The following is a 19,070-nucleotide window of genomic DNA, read 5'->3' on the forward strand; positions in this document are numbered from 1 at the left end:
GCTGGAGAGCTGGGTTGACCCATAAGAATTGTAGTTTTTATGGCCTAAAAACATTCAGCACCTTGTAAGACCTATGTGAATATGCATTTTAGGCCCCTGATTTGAGATCAGAAACCCTATTGGGTGATAGATGGAACTGCTAGGACCAATGTTATCTGGAGTCTCCTTACATAAGACATTTTCAGACATCTTCAGCACTGGTGTCCCAAAAGGACTGACATGTTGTCACAAACTTGCAATCTAGGACACAACATGTCATTATTTTGACAAAATGTAGATGCTCAGGTAAGAAACCTCAATGTTCAGCTGTCCAAAGCAGCATGAGACATGGTGACCCGACATCCCTATGCAAATTCAAAATCAGCTATGCTAAGGTATTATACTTTTACATAAAACTGAATAATAATTACCAACAAATTAATAAAGTGAATCTGCTTCCATAGCATCAAAACTTCAACCTTTGGCAACAACAGCTAAAACAACTTACTGTATAACGAAACTTACATCTTGGTTAAACCAACATTGTCAAATACAAATAGTTAATTTCTGTATTTTTTTGTCTGTAGTTTGCTGACATCATATTTTGTGTGAGCTCTTGCAACCAAATGAGACATAAACTCATCTTCAGACATGTTAGAAATGCTACAATATGGAGTTTTGTTTGTGTGGCATTTTTGTGTGACAACACCACTTAGCGTCTCCTGGAGCTCGATATCCCAGTGACATCACACTTTCTTTCACGTTCACAAGTTCACAGTTCACAGTTCACATTGCCTCAAGTGCCATGTGGCACAGGCAGGAGAGCATTTTGATGTTCCTCTTTCCTTTTACAGTTTGCATATGTATTGGAAATAATAAATTAATTATAATTTAAAAAGGAGCATTTTAATTTAATGATTGCCTTGCATTAACCTTAATAATAGTTGGCAATAGCTTTTGCTGCTCACAAAGGGAGAACCTGAAATTCTTTCATAATGTTTAACAAGTTTCATAACATGCTGTTCTAACCTGAGGTCAGTCACATTTATGTTAAGGACTAAATTGTTGCACTTATGCTGTATGATGTGTCATGTAAATCTGGAAATGAACTTAGGCAATACCGCTTAAGCCTTATAATGCTTTTAAATCCAATATATGTCTCTCGCTGCCCTTGGGCACTTCAGCGTCGGGAGGACAGCTTGTGTGAGAATGCCACTTAGTGTAACTTTTCACCCTTTAAATTTTCCCATCTTGGTACCCCCGGCTGAGCTGTGGGTCGGCCAGTGGTTAGCCACAGGCAGTAATTCAGCCCAAATATGTCTCATGTTCTCATTATTTGTCATAGTTCTTGTTTGGTTTGTGACAGTAATAAGACAAAATCTTTCCCTGTACCTCAACTCCTCCAGATAAATTTCCCGTGAGAGCTTAAGCCTTGGTTATTTAGTTTCATGATTAGATATCAAACTTTGAAGAGTGCTTTTTCTGCATATTGAATTTTTGTGAACTGGCTTACCGAAAAATACAAACCGGCTGACTTCCATGTCTGGTAAACAAAGAAACAAACAGGTAAACAAAGACAGAGGTGCAATGTAATGCTTTCTGACGTCAACCAGCAGCTCTCCTCTCTTCTTTTTGCTATCAGAGAGTGTGACAGAAGTGAGGACAAACATCTATGTGACCAGTTTTGGGCCAGTGTCAGATACAGACATGGTGAGTATCATCATCTTTTCCTGTTCTTCACTGTGTTTAAGAGGCATCACTTTGATTTTGTCAAATCTAAGTAGGTTAACAGTCTATATTCTGTTTTACGTGTATGAGCTTATTGTCGCAGTTTGACAAAAACGCTGAGATTTGCATTGAGAGGATTTGTCTGTGTGTAGGTGTTAAAACTGTTAGTGTTCTCTTTAGCTTGTGCAATAAATTAAATTCCCTCTTAGGATAAAAGCATTGAATTTTAGCTCTGGTGAACAGTCTTTACTGTGTCTCATTGAGCAATGTTTTCTCCTCCTCTAATTTGGAAAGTGCAAGTGAAAGAGCTTCTTTGGATGTTACAGTTCACGCACAGCCATTAAAATAGCCCATTCATTGTCAGTGGAATAGTTTTTAGCCCCTGTATCTCATCATCACATCACTGTAGACTTTTGATTTTTGTTTTGTTTGCTCATTTTCTAAGCTGTTGAAGAGATCTGCTCACAGGATTGCTGGGTGGGAGATATAAACATATGGTGGAGTGACACTGAAGTTAACATCTTTCTACATAAACTATCAAAGGGCTAGACGACTCAGGCGGCTGGGACTAGATGAAAAGAAACAAACAAAAAAAAATGTAATATTAACTTCACCAGTGTCTAAACTGCAAATGGTGTAGTTACTTTAAAGAGTGCAATAACAGCTATTCAGCCAGGAGAACTTGCTGTGGATTATTCAAGGAGCGCTTTTTTTCTTCTTCTTCTTTTTTTTTTTCAGTGTTTGATGTTTCATCTAACATGCTGTACTTGTAACTGATTGGATGCCCCTTTATCTGTGCTCAGCTGCTTCTCAACAGATTGCGGGCTGGACGACATTCTCAGAAAAAAACACTTCTTCTTGTCCATCATGTCCAAAGTAGAGGCATATTATTCACAATATAATTGGTGCTCAATTGAGTTCTGTTTTGTAAGGGAAAAACCAACTCGCCTACTGTAAAAACCGTGATATATCTTAAACGTGGCACGCCAAATTCCATGCCAAATGCACACAGAAAAATAATTGTGCGTGGTTCCATGAAGAGCCATTTACTACTAAATAACCTCTTTATTTCATGAATGGTTTCTCATTTGAAAGGAAAAGAAAAACCTCTTACCTTGACTTCAACCTTAACCTGACCTTAATCAAGTATATTTGGTGGCTTTGGAACATGCTTGTCCTCGCATGCACGAGTTCATCCACCCCTGAATAAATTTAGTCAGATGAAATTTTCTTTAGATCTAGCCTTAATGGTGGACCATGCAAAACTGCAGAGGGTCGACTGAACTTCTTTTTACACTCAACTGATGAAAAAAAACATTGTTTTTGATGGTTGAGTCTACATGATTCTCATCATCTGCCTCATTTGCTGATCTGTAAATGGTCCTTATTTAAATCTAAGCTGAGTTTTGAATAATGCATCTTTCATAACTAGAGGTCTTTGTCTAAACTGTTGTTGATTTCAAATGATTTAATGTCTACAGTATTTTTGAGAAGCTCTGTTCCGCAGCACAGAGCTCAGCCCTTCTCATAGTAAATGCTAATGTCCTTTTTAACAGTAGATGCACATAAATTGTGCAGGCTCAGTCCCGTTGGACCTTAGTGTGGCATTTGACATTGTTGATCATGCAATTCTAATTGACCGCCTTGGGCGCTGGATAGTATCTCTTGCTTCGCTCTGAGTCGCCTCCGGGGCCTGTCTGACGAAGCAAGATTAGTGGTTTGGCAAACTTTGGTCTTTTCCTCGGGTTTTTGGTCTCGAGTCGGTGGCATACTGTTTAAGTTGAGTACATCACTATGGTAACTTAGGCTTCACACTTCTCTGAAGCAGGTTATTTTCAGGCAATCAGACCTGAGCACATTAAAATAACACTTCCTCAGCAGTCAGTAGAGGATCCTGTGGACTTTGGTGCACAGAGAGCTGGGAAGGTTCTTTGCGAGAAACCCTTTGCTTTCCCGGATGATCTTCTCTATCACACATATAGATTATCTTTAGAGAGATTGGCCTGCCTTTGCAACCCTCTAGGTCCATATATCAGTACCACAACTAATCAAAGCCATGCCATCAGTGCACCACAGGCTGTATGCATTGTCCAGCTTTTCTTTTTTTTTCTTTGGTATCTGAATGCCACTGACAATACAAACGACTTCAGCAAATACAGTTTAAATAGAGTTTACTGTGCTATTCTTACTGTAGTGATGTGTTTGTACTGATTCCAGGCCATTTGCCCAGTGCAGCTATGAAAGATGGCTTCTCCCACATATCAGGCTGTGTATATAACTTGGCTATGGTTATCAATAATGAATGAAATTTACTAGACAACACCACAGCTCCAGAGAACACGCTGCCGACTTTGTGAGAAGAAAATATTTTTTATTCTCAGAGTGCAGGATGCTCATATGGTTGGGCTAATTCGCTGTATAACTCATCTGTACATTACATGCAGGGACTCAGGGACACATGCATTGATGAAGCAGAGTGTGCTCAGAAGCCATTGTTTAGATGCTTATATAAATCTTCACCACATGTAGCATTTTGAAACAGTTTTTCAAACACAGCAGAGACTCGCAGAAATCCCTATTTACACTCGTCTTTCTCCATAGGTGCACATACGCCGCAGTCATAATGTTTTTGCATCGCTCATAATTATTTATCACAGTTTGTTTTTTTCCTTAGAGAAATGTGCTGCTCTGTGTTTGTCCATGTTGCATGTGCTTAGCTGTTAAGCAACTCATTTTTTATTTGCATTTTTCCTCATAGCCCAAGTGAAAAAAAAAAAAAATGGTTTGTAGAACAAATAATAAGCGTATATATATTGTCTTATGCTTCAGTGACTTGCTCAGATATAAATCAACAATCAGGAAAAAAGAATCTGAGCATGCTTCAGAGTGCAGTGTAGACTTTCAGTAGTTACTGGATGTTCTGCCAATGCATATGTACCATTTTCAGCTCAATGAAAAGAAAAGTCAAGACAAATGCACTGAGAAAGCATATTTAACAAAAAAGAAGAAGGGAAAAAAAAAAAAAAACGCCGGGAGAAAGTGTTTTTTCAGGGCTACCAAGGTCACAGCACAAGTGAAAACAAGAGAGACAAGTAATACACGAGGCCAGAGCTTGTGTGTGGGTGTTTGTATGATTATATGTGCGATATGCGTGGACACACAAGAGGACTCCCAGGCAACACGAGGACAGTCTGCAGGGACAGAAAATCAGTAACAGATTAGCAATAGGAACACATGGGCCCTTTAAGCAGAGGAGGGAGGAAAGACAAAGGAATGGCTGCTGTACAGTCGAGGGAACAGATGTAGATTACAGGCTTTACTAAATAAATAGGTATTGAATTTGGACAATAATGAGACGGAGTCTGAATTGCTGACAAGGGTAGCTGATTCCAAAGGGAGGGCACCTTCTGAGGATGAGTGGGTGGCCGGCTGGCACGGTTTTTCTTTTGAATATAGAGAATAAAAAGGAGTCCGGCATCCAGCAGAGTGGAAAGCAGAACAGGTTTATAGAAAGCAGGTACATCGGTGTTGTACTGCAGGTTGAGGCCTTTTAATGCTTTTTAAGTTAAATTTAGCCTTTATGGCCACTTCCTTCTGGGAAACCTACAGCAGATCAGGGTTGTGTGATCTTGTTTTCTGGTTCAAGCATATCCAGGCTACTGAGTTTGAACTAGTTGGACTTTTTTTGTTTTTATTTTTATTTTTTATATTTTTCCTTTTTTTGAGTGTGTAGTAGGACAGCCCCAGTATAGTGCATTGCAGCAATCAGTTCTGGAGGAAACAAAAGCATGGACCAGTTTTTCTAGGTCAGTTAAAGGAGAGGAAATGACTAATCCTGGAGGTATTTCAGAGGTGAAAATAAGCTTTCTTTTGGATATCGCCTTGATGTGGTTGCCAAAGGAGAGTTCTGGATCAGAGACAACTCTCAACAGTTAAACAGATTAATTTAGGGCAACTATACAGCCACTGAAATAAAGTGGGGAAAAGTAAGTTTCAATTTAGTGTTTAATGTTATTGTGGTCTTGAACATATCACCACTTTTACTGCATGGCTCTATCAGAGATACTTGTTTTACCACAGATTTTTTTTTTTTTTAAATAAACTATTTAATGAGCATCTTTTACCTCTTTTACAAACCACAAATTCCAGATAAATAAACTAAAAAATAAAATAAAATAAAATGCTACCAGTGGTTTAATTGCATAATTGTTCCAGTCTACTGCCTGCTAGGAAACTAAGCGCAATTTCCCATTAGGTTAGTTTTGCATTGACGAAATAGTTGATGCTTCTGCTTGTGAGGTTATGGAGGTTATGGTTATGGATGTGAAGCTGAGCCTTTATTTTGAAAAGACCTGCCTTCCCCTTTCATAATGCAGAACATACTACGCCAAAAGGAACTGATTCCCCAACTTTTGGTATGTTGATACTGCAGTTAATGGCAGAAAGGACATGAAGGGAGAAAATCTACATTCAGACTAAATGAGAAAGCATTTAAGGTGTGAAAGGTGCATGCATGTTTATGATCAGCTGATTTACCGGCTGGGATATATGGCCAACAATGTTACCATGGTGAAATGCATTATTTCAGTCGAATCAATAATTATTTTGTCTCATTTAAAAGCTGCTTTTTGCTACTATGTGAAATTTGAACAATCAAGAGCATCATGCTGATTCTCTTTCAGTCACTGAAACACTGAAACTATTGTGATAATTATTGTTACTATTATATTGTCCTTCTCTAAGTATATTTTTCATGGGGGAGTGTTGGAGGAAATGCAAACGTACTAAATCCACACACTGTTGGGCCACTTAGGGCAGGGCAATACGGATAAAATCAAATATCACGATAACTTTGACTTGAATACCTCAATATTGATATTTTGGCAGTGTTGTTGCTGCTTACATAAGATATTTGTGCACAAGAGGTTTTTGCTTAACAGTCATTGTGGATATAATGGGCAAGCAGGTAGAGACAAATAAGAAAACAGCCACAACAGTCTATTAGGTTCAGTGAATTGCATCCTTTTAATGTAATGCAGCCTTTAAAACCAGGAGAGGACCACACTTGTGTTATATCACAACATTATGATATCCAAAATCCCAGATGATATCTAGTCTTACGTCCCGATATCGATGTAACATCAATATATCGCCCAGCCCTAGCGCCACTGCATATTCTAGAAACACCTTTGTTAACTAGTCTCCAGGAAAAAATGTAATTTGCTACATCATTTGAAGCAGATTCACTGCGGCAAGTGCAGGATACCATAAATTAAATAATCATTTTGAGTACTTGAACAGCTAATTTCTGTAGAAGCAAGGTACCAGCGTATTATCATTCATTAAGTTTCAATTTCAGTCTGAGATATGATCATGCGTGAGCGTTGATTGATTTTTATGGCACTGCCCTCTGTATAAAAATCACTGTTTGTGTTATTTCAATATCTAGAGAAAGGTCTTGGACTGAAACGTTGTATCTGCTATATCAGTAAATAATATTAAAGTGACAGCAGTATGCGGGTGCCTTGCCTCTCATCCAGGAGTGAGAGATTTTTAATAAGGTGCACAAGAGATTTTCAACTAGTAATATTTAATGTCTTAAAATGGATTGTGAATTGCTGGACTTGTAAAATGTTCCGTGAAGCTGTTGTAACTGAAATTTTCCTAGACAGAGGACAATCTATACCCAAGGCATCTCAGTTTATGTCGTGCAGCGGTCCAATTACCCATCTCTATAACATCAAGTGTCCCAGAAATGTCGGCTCTTCCCTCACCCTGAGGGCCGGTCGCTCAGCCTTCACACTGGACCCCAATATGCCACATCCGCCTTCAGTGGCCCACTGTTGCAACAGGAGGGCAGACTCAAATATTAGACCAATAACAGGGCACTTTATTCAGAGTCTGCATGAAGCACTTACAGTGTCTGACCATGGCAGGTTTTCACACTGTCTGTCACACCAATCTCCAGAATGTGGGTTACGTTTGTGATGCTGATGTCTGCTAAGTGTGCTGCTCCACCTCCAGCCTCCACCCTCTCTCTTTTCATGCAGCATTTTCTCCCCCCTCTGTCTCTGTTTCTTTCTCTCCCTCCCCCCCTCTCTCTGTAAGCTTTGCAGAGCTCGATCACATGCTCATGTCTACAGTGTCATGGCACATTTACCTGTTTTCTGGTGGGCTTTGACAGGTCTGGTTTGATGAAACGGAAAGCTATTTAGTCTGTCACAGGTGCTGCGTTGAAGCTTGCTTGACATAGATGTCAGCGCTGGTCTGGTAGGCAGCTCTGATCGCAGCATGTTTTGCTCCTATTTCGAAATGTCTTGTCCTTACATATTCTGGAACAGCATGCCGAGATATGCTTAAAATTCAGATATATCCACTCTGAAATAGTCCTGGTGCACTCAAGATATCAGCAAGGTATCAGGTGTCGACTTGTCTGATCTTGTCCTTCCATTTTGCGTTTTTTATTTGAAGCATAAGCAAAAGAAACTTAATTTAATGGAAATGTTGATTGTATGAACCAGTTGGTAACCCAACGTTTTTGAGGCTGGGATGAGCTGAGTGATTCTCTGTTTGGCTTTCCCATATCTCTCCCTCACCGCCAAGTATCATTTTTCTGTTTATTCAGTGTCAGCGGCGACATTTGGATATGGTCCAAATTGAATCTACAAAAGTTCTATGTAATTATATAACGCTGTGAATCACACTAGAATGCCTCAAGGTCCTTTAAACAAACCAGATGGAGGTTAGTGTTGTTCACATTTGAAGGTGAATGCCAGGATTCGGCATCATTTCGTCCTTGTTCAAGGTGATACAAGCCCAATTAAGTTTTTATTCAGCGGAAGAAAGAGGAATGTGGAAGAGATCCATCTTAAATTAAAACCATTTTCTTAAAGCCATCAGCACATTTCAGGAAAACTTGTTTAATGCACTCTTGAGAGAAAAGCTGCACTCTTAAAATAGTGCTTCATCTTTTCTCCCACCACGCAGGTCATCATGTCCCGCCATTGTCACAACATGATTCATGTGCAGGCAGGGAGTGATTTTTAAAACGGCACAGGTACTGTCTTATTGCATCTTAAAAGCCTGCGTTTTGTCACCGTAGTTACATCTAATCAAACCAATTTTTTTACTCTGTATTATAGGCAAATGGCAAACACAGGTTTGAATCCTGAGCCAGAAATGAATTTGGACAAATAGGACAAATGTGGTGTCTCGTTCGGGGAGGATGGGGTGCTGTTCGCTGTCACAGCCTTACTTAGTGATTTAGGGTGATCAAACAGGATTGTTTTTCCATAATAATGTTGCATAGAGCAGTTTAAAATTCATGATGCGTCGCTGTGGTGCAACGCAAGCCACCCTCCCTTCAAGTATTCCTCAGATATTTAACCCTTTGAGACCTCAGATTTTTTGATTTCTTTCAAAAACACAGGAAAAAGGCAATGAGCAAGTTAGGAGGAAATGACCCAAAAATTGCAAGAAATTACGAAAAAGTTCCAAGAAAATTACTTGAAAATTAGAGAAAAATATTATGAAAATGAAAAAAATAAAAATGACTTGAAAAATAACCAAAAAAAAGAAAAGGATTTTTTTTTTTTCTGTAACAAAATTTTAATTTCTTGCTAAGCCGCTCATTGCTTTTTCCCAGGTTTTTGAAAGAAATCAAGCCAATTTGGTCAGGTTTCAAGGAGTTAACTGCCTGCTGAGTCTTTCAGATAATCTAATCTAATATTCTAAGGCTCTTGAAAGGTTGAACAGACTTAGCAAACAGACTGAACAAACTAAAATTTCTACATTTCCACTGACTCACAAAACTAACAACTAGATCCTCATGAAGACCAGCATCCAGGTTATCTGTGCACAAGAATGTAGAATTTTTTTTAAATGAAGCTATGCAGAATATGATTGCAAATGAGTGAGGACACGATGTTGCAGACTACCATTTTGACAAAATACAACCTAAACTGCTTTTGTCCTTCTTTTTTTTTTTTTTTTTTTTATTGCTTAGACAGATTCCACATTTTTCCCAACATTTTTAGTAACATTTTAGTGGTAAGAAGGTTATAATAAGCAAGTGATATATTTGAAATTTCTGTGAAATTACCCCCAAAGTAGAACAACATTTACCAAAACTTTTACTTTTCTCATTCTAGATGAATATTTCAAATCCATTGGGCCCGCTGGTTATGAAATTTCTGGAAAATAATATCATGAAATCTTAAGGCTGCCTTTACATGTGCAGCTTGAGTGCAACTGCAGTTCGGTGCAGTTTAGTTGTACTGGACTTCTGCAGGAAAAGCCTTTGGTTTGCAGCATCATTTGTTGACACAGTAAAAGCAGAAGTTTCAGTTGTCAACAAATTTTGAGGTAAATGTTTATGCAATTTTGGGGTAATTTCAAAGAAATTTGTAATACGTTACTTGCTTTTTAACACCTGCTTAACACAGAACACCAAAAACAACCATTCCCCTTGTTTTGGACTTTAAGACCACGTGGGACCCTCAACAGACAGATGAGACAAATGCGAGACTGACTCATGGCTGGAGCAACCTTAATGTGCCACTCATCTACCTATGTATGTTGGCTGGTTTATATGAAATTCCTCTAAAGGTTAAGGGCATTGTTCATGCCTAACTGATTTCATTTTCTCCTCCTTTCCCACCCACCCCCCTTTTTTAACTCATGACTAAAGGGGTAAACTGTTCCCGGATGCCATATTGCTGCTAGCAGCCATAATTGTCCTTGTGTCTGTGACTCAACTCAATAAACTCCACTGGAGCGTTTTTTGGTTTTGTTTTGCTTTTTTACCCCTTTCTCAGTTTACATGAATTCATGGAGTGGACAGCAGCAATATGAGCATAAAATGTGATATGCCCTGTTACTCCTGCATCATTTTACATCATCATCAATAAGATGGAAATTATTCTTTTCATTCTTTGACTAACCATAAATGGATTTATTTCTTGAGGGGATGATGTTGCTATCTTGTCTTGATTATCCAGGGGCAATGCTGAATCACTGTGGGTAAATCAAACAATGTGCTTAAGATAAAAACAAAAAAATGTTTTTAGTGACTTCAATCAATTGATAGGTCAAGTTTATTTATATATCCTTTCATCACAAAAGCATGAAGGGATATGTTCAGTGGTACAAGTCCTTGTTTTGTTGATGCCATCTGAATTAAGGCTGATTTTCATGGAACAAAAAAGTCGTGTCTGAATGTGGAACGGTCTCTCGCTCTAATGTGTTCATACCTCAAAGCTGCGGAAGCTGAAGTCTGAAAATAATTGAGACTGGTGTGAGATTCACAGCTCATTGCATGTCTCACACAGGTCACACTCCCAGCATGGAACAGTGAAATGCATTCAATGAAAGAAAACAGAGAGAACAATTGACAAAGGGAGAGCACGAACGACCAGTAATTAAGGCATTCATCAAATCGGTGTCTAATCGTTACATTGCTGGGAGTTAAGAAGTTCAAAAGAGCATGAGTAATGGTTGTGCGGCGTCCAGCAAGTGATCTGTATCATTGTGGAAGTCCTGTGGGTCTTGTAGGTCCTGATCTAGCTCCGAGTAAACAGTTCTGTTCCTGTTTATTTTTTTTTTTGATACAGCCGCAGGTTGGTGCAGGTTGCTGCAGGCTGAAAAAGGCTGCTCCTGTGACTTCAGTTGTGCTTCAATCTGAAATACCACACTGGCAATTCAGAAAATCACATCCGCCGTGCCTCATCTACCCTACCTCTGGTCTGCCATTCACGGTCAAGAGCAAGACATCATCACATGCATCACACGTGCCCACAGTCGGTTTTCTGTGCTTCAAACTGTGGAAGTGGCTCGCTCACACGATACAATAGCTTGTCAGAGGCACTAAATTAAATCCATCAAGCCAGGTAGTCAGTTAAACTCTAGACAGAAGGGAAATTATTTGTCAGTCAAGCTGGAGCCAAGTAGAGCATCAACATCAGACAGTGAGTTACTGTGGTGGAAAACCTCTCCATTTAACTTTCATGGACTGAACAGCTTGTCCATCTTCCTTACCCCGAGCCCAACTGAGCCCTCAGACATTGTTTTAATTGTTTGTTGAGGAACTTTAGAGCACACATGCACCGTGTTGAGGGAAAATAATAGTCTAGACATTTTTCACTACCCAGTTGCCAGAATAAAATGTTGCATCTCTGCAAATCAACAAACACGCTGAAATGTTGATGTGTCTAAACCGAAAATATGTTGCATATTAACATTTAGACTTCCAGCCAATGTGGTGGAGCCTACAACAATGTCATGTGACTGTTAATGTTAGTGCTAACCTTAGCATGTTAGTTACTTCAGCCACTTTTGTTTGCTACATTGGCTTTGTGAGCCACCAAAATTGTTGTTGTTGTTGTTTTTTGTTGTTGTTTTTTTTATTATTATTTTTGGTTACGTTTAGGAAAATGTCATGGTTAAGACTACGAAAGGTTTGTTGTTGTGGTTTAAGTTAGGAAAAGGTTTGCTGTCAAGGTTAAAGTTAGGAAAAGGTTTGTTGTCATGGTTAAAGTTAGGAAAATGTTGGAAAAGTGTTTGTTGTCACAGTTAAGCTTAGAAAAATGTCCTGGTTAAAGTTAGGAAAAGGTTCTTTGTCATGGTTAAGGATAGGAAAAGGTTCCCTGTCACTGTTAAGGTTCAAAAAATGTTAGAAAAGTGTTTGTTGTGATAGTTAAGGTCAGGAAAATGTCATGGTTAAAGTTAGGAAACCGTTTGTTTTCACGGTTAAGGTTAGGAACAGGTTATGTTTAATGGCATTGGTATGAAATACTAGCTAATATTCACCATCATTAACTAGCAAACATTATCTAAAAACAAAAACAGCTTGGTTTGTTGTTATGGTTAAGGTTAAGGAATTATCATGGTTAAAGGTAGGAAAAAGTTCATTGTCTTGGTTAAGGTTAGGAAAAGGTTCGTTTTCACGGTTGAGGTTGGGAACAGGTCGTGTTTGGCAGTCCCAGTCTGTTTATTGTCACATCCGCCACCCGCCTCCCTCCTGCTGCAGCATCCTGCATCATCAAACTTGAAAATGTTACATTTCAACATATCTTTGGCTTGCAGAAACGTAAAAATGCCACATTTTTTTCCCTGGCTGTCACTGGTCTGTTTCTCACTGTAAAGACAATATGCACAAGGAAATCCCATCAGACACACAGTAGGCATTTTTGCATCTTTCTCAGTTTCAAGTAATTTCTGATTTTATGTACCAAGAAAAGCTCTTGTCTTCAAAAGTATGACCTGAGTCAGACTCGAGCCAAGTCTCTAAGATCCTGTGTCTTAGAGTCACTGGTTTGTTACAACTGCTGTCTGCGAGAGCATTTTAAAGACAGACTCATCACTTAATTGACTATCTAAATGTTGAGAGAATATTCAAGGGAAGCTCAGACAATAAATTTCAGAGTGTGTGGGAGGGGCAGGAGGAGGTTTTCATTTGTTTTGAGTCAGTGTTGAAGATGACAACACCTGTCATATTAAGCAAGGGGATAATTTGTGCCACTGTGTGGCATTTAAAAAAAATAAATAAATGAATAAAGAGAAAGCTTTTGTGCCTATTATCAGCTTGGTACAGGTAACCTGATTTGAAGTGCATATTCTTCAGATGACTGTGCTGTTTTATGGGGTGAGATGTATTCAGAAATGCATTTTGTCATTTCACTAAGCCTATTAAAGTTATATCATCGGCCAAAAGTGGCAGGCTGTGCAACATCAGCAATTTGTCCTGGTCTTTGCCTGTTTCATAGGCAAATGTTTGCAATTAGGCTAATTCTGAAAGATTGCATCATGAACATAATTTACATTTAATGACCTGAAACAATGTCCCGTCACTCCTATTTTAACTGATGCTAATTAGCAAGCAGACATTACGTGCAGTCATTATGTAAATAATAAAGCAAGAATTAAATTCATCATCCATCTATCACGGTGCACGACATTGGAAAAGAACTTTGTTTTATGTAGCGTGGACATGTTTGTTGTCAACCTTAAATGCATGAACATGTAAACCATGGCTAATCTTGGTAACTGTACAACTTGCTCGACTTTGTTCAGTGGAAAATAGTAAGCCAGGATCATCTACTGCTTTGACCTTTTCAACTGTGCCTGCCCTTCTGGAGGGTTCATTGTTAAAAATGCACTTTATACTGCCTAGCTTTGATTATACCCTCCAAAACTTAAAGTCAAGATCTCATTTTTTTCCCCCAAATATTTCGTACCAAAATAGAGAGAAATGTGTGTAAAATGATGCACAAAACATCCAGCTTTTTTCCATTGTGCAGCCATAAAACAAGTGGAGTTTAGTTTATAGGTTTGAATATTTCACTTCATATATAGGATATGATAGCTTCAATGAAGCGTTGGAATAAGCAGATATTTGACATTACTGCACAGGACAAGGGGTTGAAAAAATTCACTTTCATAGTTCAAGGGGTTAGAACAGACTTGCAGTTTATTGTTTATTGTTTATGATCTTACTGTTGATGAGTCTTTGATTCATTTGTGATGATAAAATGACAAAACAAAATGGTAAAACAGCAAAGTGCATGGATGACAGTGTTGGTATGGGATCACAAGGACAGTCATTCACCTTTCTCATTTCTGATTTTCCAGATTTTTTTGTTTCGTTGTTAGTGGGTTTACTTTGCTTGTATGTTTGCAACCAGTGATTCAGTTTGTTAATCTGAAAATGGAAAATGATTAAAGGCGCTTCAAAAGAGGAGGAAACTACAAAAGAGAAGTTGGAATGGCTCAAATAGATATGACAAAAAGTAGACTAAAATGTCCAGATCTGTTGAGTAAAACAAAATTAAAACTAAAAATTGATGACATTATTAAAATGTGACGTAATAACTAAATGTTCATAATTTAATGAACTCATTAATTCAAGTTAAAAGGCTGCATTAATATTAAATCAGACTCGAGACACAACCTTCCTGCCATTATAGGGAAACCAGACACTGTCTCATTTTTAAAGTCTAGACTCAAGACCGATTCGTTCGGAGCAGGCTCACATCCTACGGTAGCTGCCACCTTATCAGCCGTTCCTCTCATTTTGCTCACTTCCGCGCAGTCAGTCAGTCAGTCAGTCAGTCTTCAGCCCTGCTATTGGCTGCCGTTCTCCACAATCCACTCTCTCATGTCCATTCACACTGCCTGAAGTCCACTGATACACACATCCACACTCATGTGCAACTTGTGCTCTCATTTCTTAGAGGCTCTCATTAGTCTCGCTGTGTCTCTTGTTTTTATTATACTTTTTTTATCTGTTTGTCCTTTTTTCCTTGAAGTGCTCTGCAGAAAAGTTGATGAAGTCTGGAGGCTAAATTTGGGCAGGGAGAAAACAAGCATGGCTATTTTCAAAGGGGTTCCTTGACCTCTGACCTCGAGATATCTGAGTGAAAATGGGCTCTATGAGTGTTCCCTTTGCAGACATGCCCACCTCATGCTAATCCCATGCAGCCTGGAACACAAACCATGCAGGTTTTTGCATGCAGTACAAATGTGTTATTTTCGCCTATTCTAAAATGGTGTATTTCTGCATAATGGAGCCTGCACGGTCTTGAAGTTGCATAAATTGGGTTTGAGTGGAAAGCTGAGACTCTTGTGGATTCAATGAGCCCAAATGTATTCATGTGTGATGATGTCAGCCCCCATAATAGCCATTTCATTGTAGTGAGACCATTTTTTGAAACTTGACATCACTGCATAAAATGACTGATTGTGACCTCTGGGATAATCACAGCTTCATGAAGCTTTACAGCCAGAAACTAGAGGCTGCAACCATTCAGAGGATGTATGATTTTCCAGGTATGTTGACAATAAGGGGAAGTTTCTGAGCAATTCCTACAACAGAATGCTCGCCATTCAGTTGCTGAAAAATGCAAGTCTTAATATAAATGCAAGTCAAAACGTGCATTTATGTGGTATTCCTTAAGGTCTTTGTGTTTTTGTGGTATTTTTATTAATTTTCGAGTGCCCAGAAATGGTAAAAATTTGCATCGAATCTGTGTAACAAATGGTATCAACCCAAAAATTGCTGCAACAACTTATGACACATAATTGAGCACGGAAAGGACTATCATATGCTAACTAAAACAAAATGTTTCTTACAGATTTATGACTATAATAACTTGACACAAAGTGTTGAGCTGCATCTCACATCAGTCCTGAGGTTCCCAGGTTTCCAGTGATGTATATGACTTCTATTTGGCATCTATTGTTTACCTTTTATTTCCCTCTGAATATTCCCCGTCCCCTCACTAAAATGAAAAGTGCCGGAATGGGAAAGGGTTAAATGATTGCACTGTATTGTAAGAAAAGTTATCTCTGTTTTTGTTTGTTTATATGTAACAACCAAAGCTATTCCATCACCTATATGACTTGACACTTTAATAGTGCTTCGCCATAGTTACACAGTAGGTGCCAGAGGGGCCAGGAGCTTAATTGAGCACAGTAAAAAAATTTTCACTGGAATTTATTAGACTTTTTATGTAAAAGCTTATACCAAAGCATATGTTTGCAGAGAGTGTTGGAAACTGTAGCTGAAACGACACACAAAACAGTCTCAAATTGTTTTTAAATGAATAGAGGGCTGCTGTCAAATAAATGCATTAGTGCGAGGCCACACTTAAATGGCAAATCAGCTGTAAGCTGCATTTTTGCAGCTGGAGGTTACACATTTGACGGGCAGTAATCAAAAGCAGTTGCACATTTGTCACCACTGCACAAGAATTTCATGACAGCTAGTTGGAACATTTATTAATACACTTTCTTATGTCAGCTTTAGGTTTTCATAATCCTTAGGTCATAAGTGAAAGTCAGTGTGGCAGTGATTTTATTTATTGAGCAGAAGATCCAAAATAAAAGTTCCCTTAGCAAGTGTGAACCCCAGCTTCCAAATATTTCTTCCAAAACTGATTCAAGTGAGAGAACAGCTGAATGTGAGAATGTATGCATGTTTGCACTTGTTTATTGATTCTCTGTTCAAGAATGCAGCATTTAGGATTTATAATTTTCAAGCATTATTGACGTGTTGTATTCTGTCTTCAAATTAAGTGCTACAGTATTGCCCACTTGTGATCCTCTCCCACACTGAAAACAGGCCAACCTCCTCACTGGTTTCTTTAAAAAAAAAAAAAAAAAAAAAAGAGACGCTCCGCTCTGTTGAGGAGAAATCAATCACTCCATCCCTGGAGGAAGACCAGCTGGCATTTGAATTTGGTGTGCTATTTGGCCTTGTGTGGTGATTGACTCTGCTCTCCTCGTTACTTTCTTTCAATCCTCAAATTAATTCCCCATCCTCACACTATATCCTTGTCCAAAAAAAGCATAAAAATGACACCTTGGCCCAGGTAACCCAAACAGACAGTACTCTATTTATTCATCACTCAATGCTTTGCATTGATTGGGATTGATCTGGAGAGTGGGGAGCATTGCTGGACATAATAAAGAAAAGGCAAAAAACGAGGCCCATAACGTGTGTGTAAACTAAAAGGAGCCGAGAGTTTTTTTTTTTTGTTTGTTTGTTTTTTTTAAGGCCATTAACCCTAACATTAAAGTCACCATACTGTATATGTCATAAAATCTAATACTAATAAGAAACTAGTTCCTTGTATGCATGTTTATTATGTACTTGCCTTCGGCAACACATCTACTCTCAGTGGCAGGGTAGTAAGATTACAACAGACTGACCCAGGGCTGAGACTGAACAATACTGGTGAAGCATATGGGAGAAGGAGGCATCTCATAACACCAATGCCCAGTGGGTTGTGAATCTCAGAGCAGACCACAGCAATCTCCCAGAACGAGAACCAATAACCTTTACAATAGTGGACATTCGAGAAGGAGTGTCAAGAATGAAGAGCTAAACAGCTCTTGTCCAACCCTGACATGATTCACACCTACTGACTGAAGAAGCTAACGGCACTCCATGGAACCAGCTGCTAATAGATGGGACCCATCCAGAGTGGCTGACCCCTGGTCAGATGGTCCTGATCATCCCCAAAATGGAAAAATCCCATCCAACTACCAGCCTATATCCTGCCTCTCCACAATATGGAACCTCCTGTCAGGCATCATGGCAGCTAAGATTAGTACGCACATGGCTCACTACATGAGCAGGGCCCAGAATGGAATTGGCAGCAACACCAGAGGGACCAGACACCAACTACTAGTCGACAGAGCAGTCACTCAGGACTGCAAGGCCAGGAACACTAACCTGTGCACTGCCTGGATCGACTACAAGAAAGCCTACACCTCAGTGCCACACACATAGATACTGGAAAGCTTGAAGCTGTACAACATCACCAGGACACTAAGAGCTGTCATCAAGAACTCAATGGGACTGTGCAGGACAACTCTAGAGACCTGAATCAAAGCCAATTGCATAAGGTAGCATCAAATGCAGCGTATACCCAAGAGGTGCTCTGTTCCCCTTGCTGTTCTATATTGGCTTAAACCCCCTCAACCAGATCATCATGAAAAGTGGCTTTGAATACTGGTTCCAAAGTGGAGCAACCATCAGCCACCTCCTCTACATGGATGACATCAAACTGCCAGGAATGATTGAGACATCGACTCACTGATCCACATCACCAGGCTCTATAGCAACAACATCATAATGTCACACGTACTGGATAAATGTGGTAGGATGGTATCAAAGCAGGGCAAGATGGTCGCAACTGAAGGGGCTGAACTACCAGAAGGCAACATAGCAGATGTGCAGGACAGCCACAAATACCTTTGAATCCCACAGGCAAATAGAAATCATGAGGAGTGCAGCCTCCTCATGATGGTTGTGGCTGAGGAGGTCAGCCACAACCAAATACCTCTGTGGAGTAAGGCATGTCCTGAAGTGAACTGAATGGACAGAACAAGATCCGAGCCATCAACAGTTACACCCTGCTGGTGATCAGGTACCCAGCTGGTATAATATCCTGGCCACAAGAGGAGGTAGAGGCCCCTGATATTCAGACAAAGAAGCTCCTCACAATGCATGGAGGGTTTCACCCCAGCACCTTGAGGCTATACACTAAGCAGAAGGAGGGAGGCAGAGGACTGGTGAATGTCAAAGCCACCATCCAGGATGAAACAACAAAGATCCTGGAATACATCAGGAAGATAGTCTCAAGTGATGACCTGCTAAGCGAATACCTCAGGCAGCAGAAGCCCAGTGAGGACGAGGAAGCGGAAGAAGGACTACCGTGAAGGGACAAGCCCCTGCATGGCATGTACCACCAACAGATAGCAGAAGTGGCTGATATCGAGAAAACATACCAGTAGCTGGAAAAGGCTGGACTTAGAGACAACACAGAGACACTGACCAATGGCCTCACAAGAGCAGGCCC

At 39.5% G+C, this 19,070-nt stretch overlaps 1 protein-coding gene across 1 annotated transcript in view; it reads left to right on the forward strand.

The window, feature by feature from the left end:
• The window catches only part of gabra3 (gamma-aminobutyric acid type A receptor subunit alpha3), a 106,397-nt gene that overhangs the window by 59,292 nt on the left and 28,035 nt on the right, over positions 1 to 19,070 (forward strand). The window contains exon 5 of the mRNA XM_030068328.1: positions 1,622 to 1,689. Within this exon, the coding sequence (XP_029924188.1) occupies positions 1,622 to 1,689 (68 nt within the window). The remainder of the gene's footprint in view (positions 1 to 1,621; positions 1,690 to 19,070) is intronic.

Source organism: Myripristis murdjan, chromosome 14 (genome assembly GCF_902150065.1).
Source record: "Myripristis murdjan chromosome 14, fMyrMur1.1, whole genome shotgun sequence".
NCBI classification, from domain to species: domain Eukaryota; kingdom Metazoa; phylum Chordata; class Actinopteri; order Holocentriformes; family Holocentridae; genus Myripristis; species Myripristis murdjan.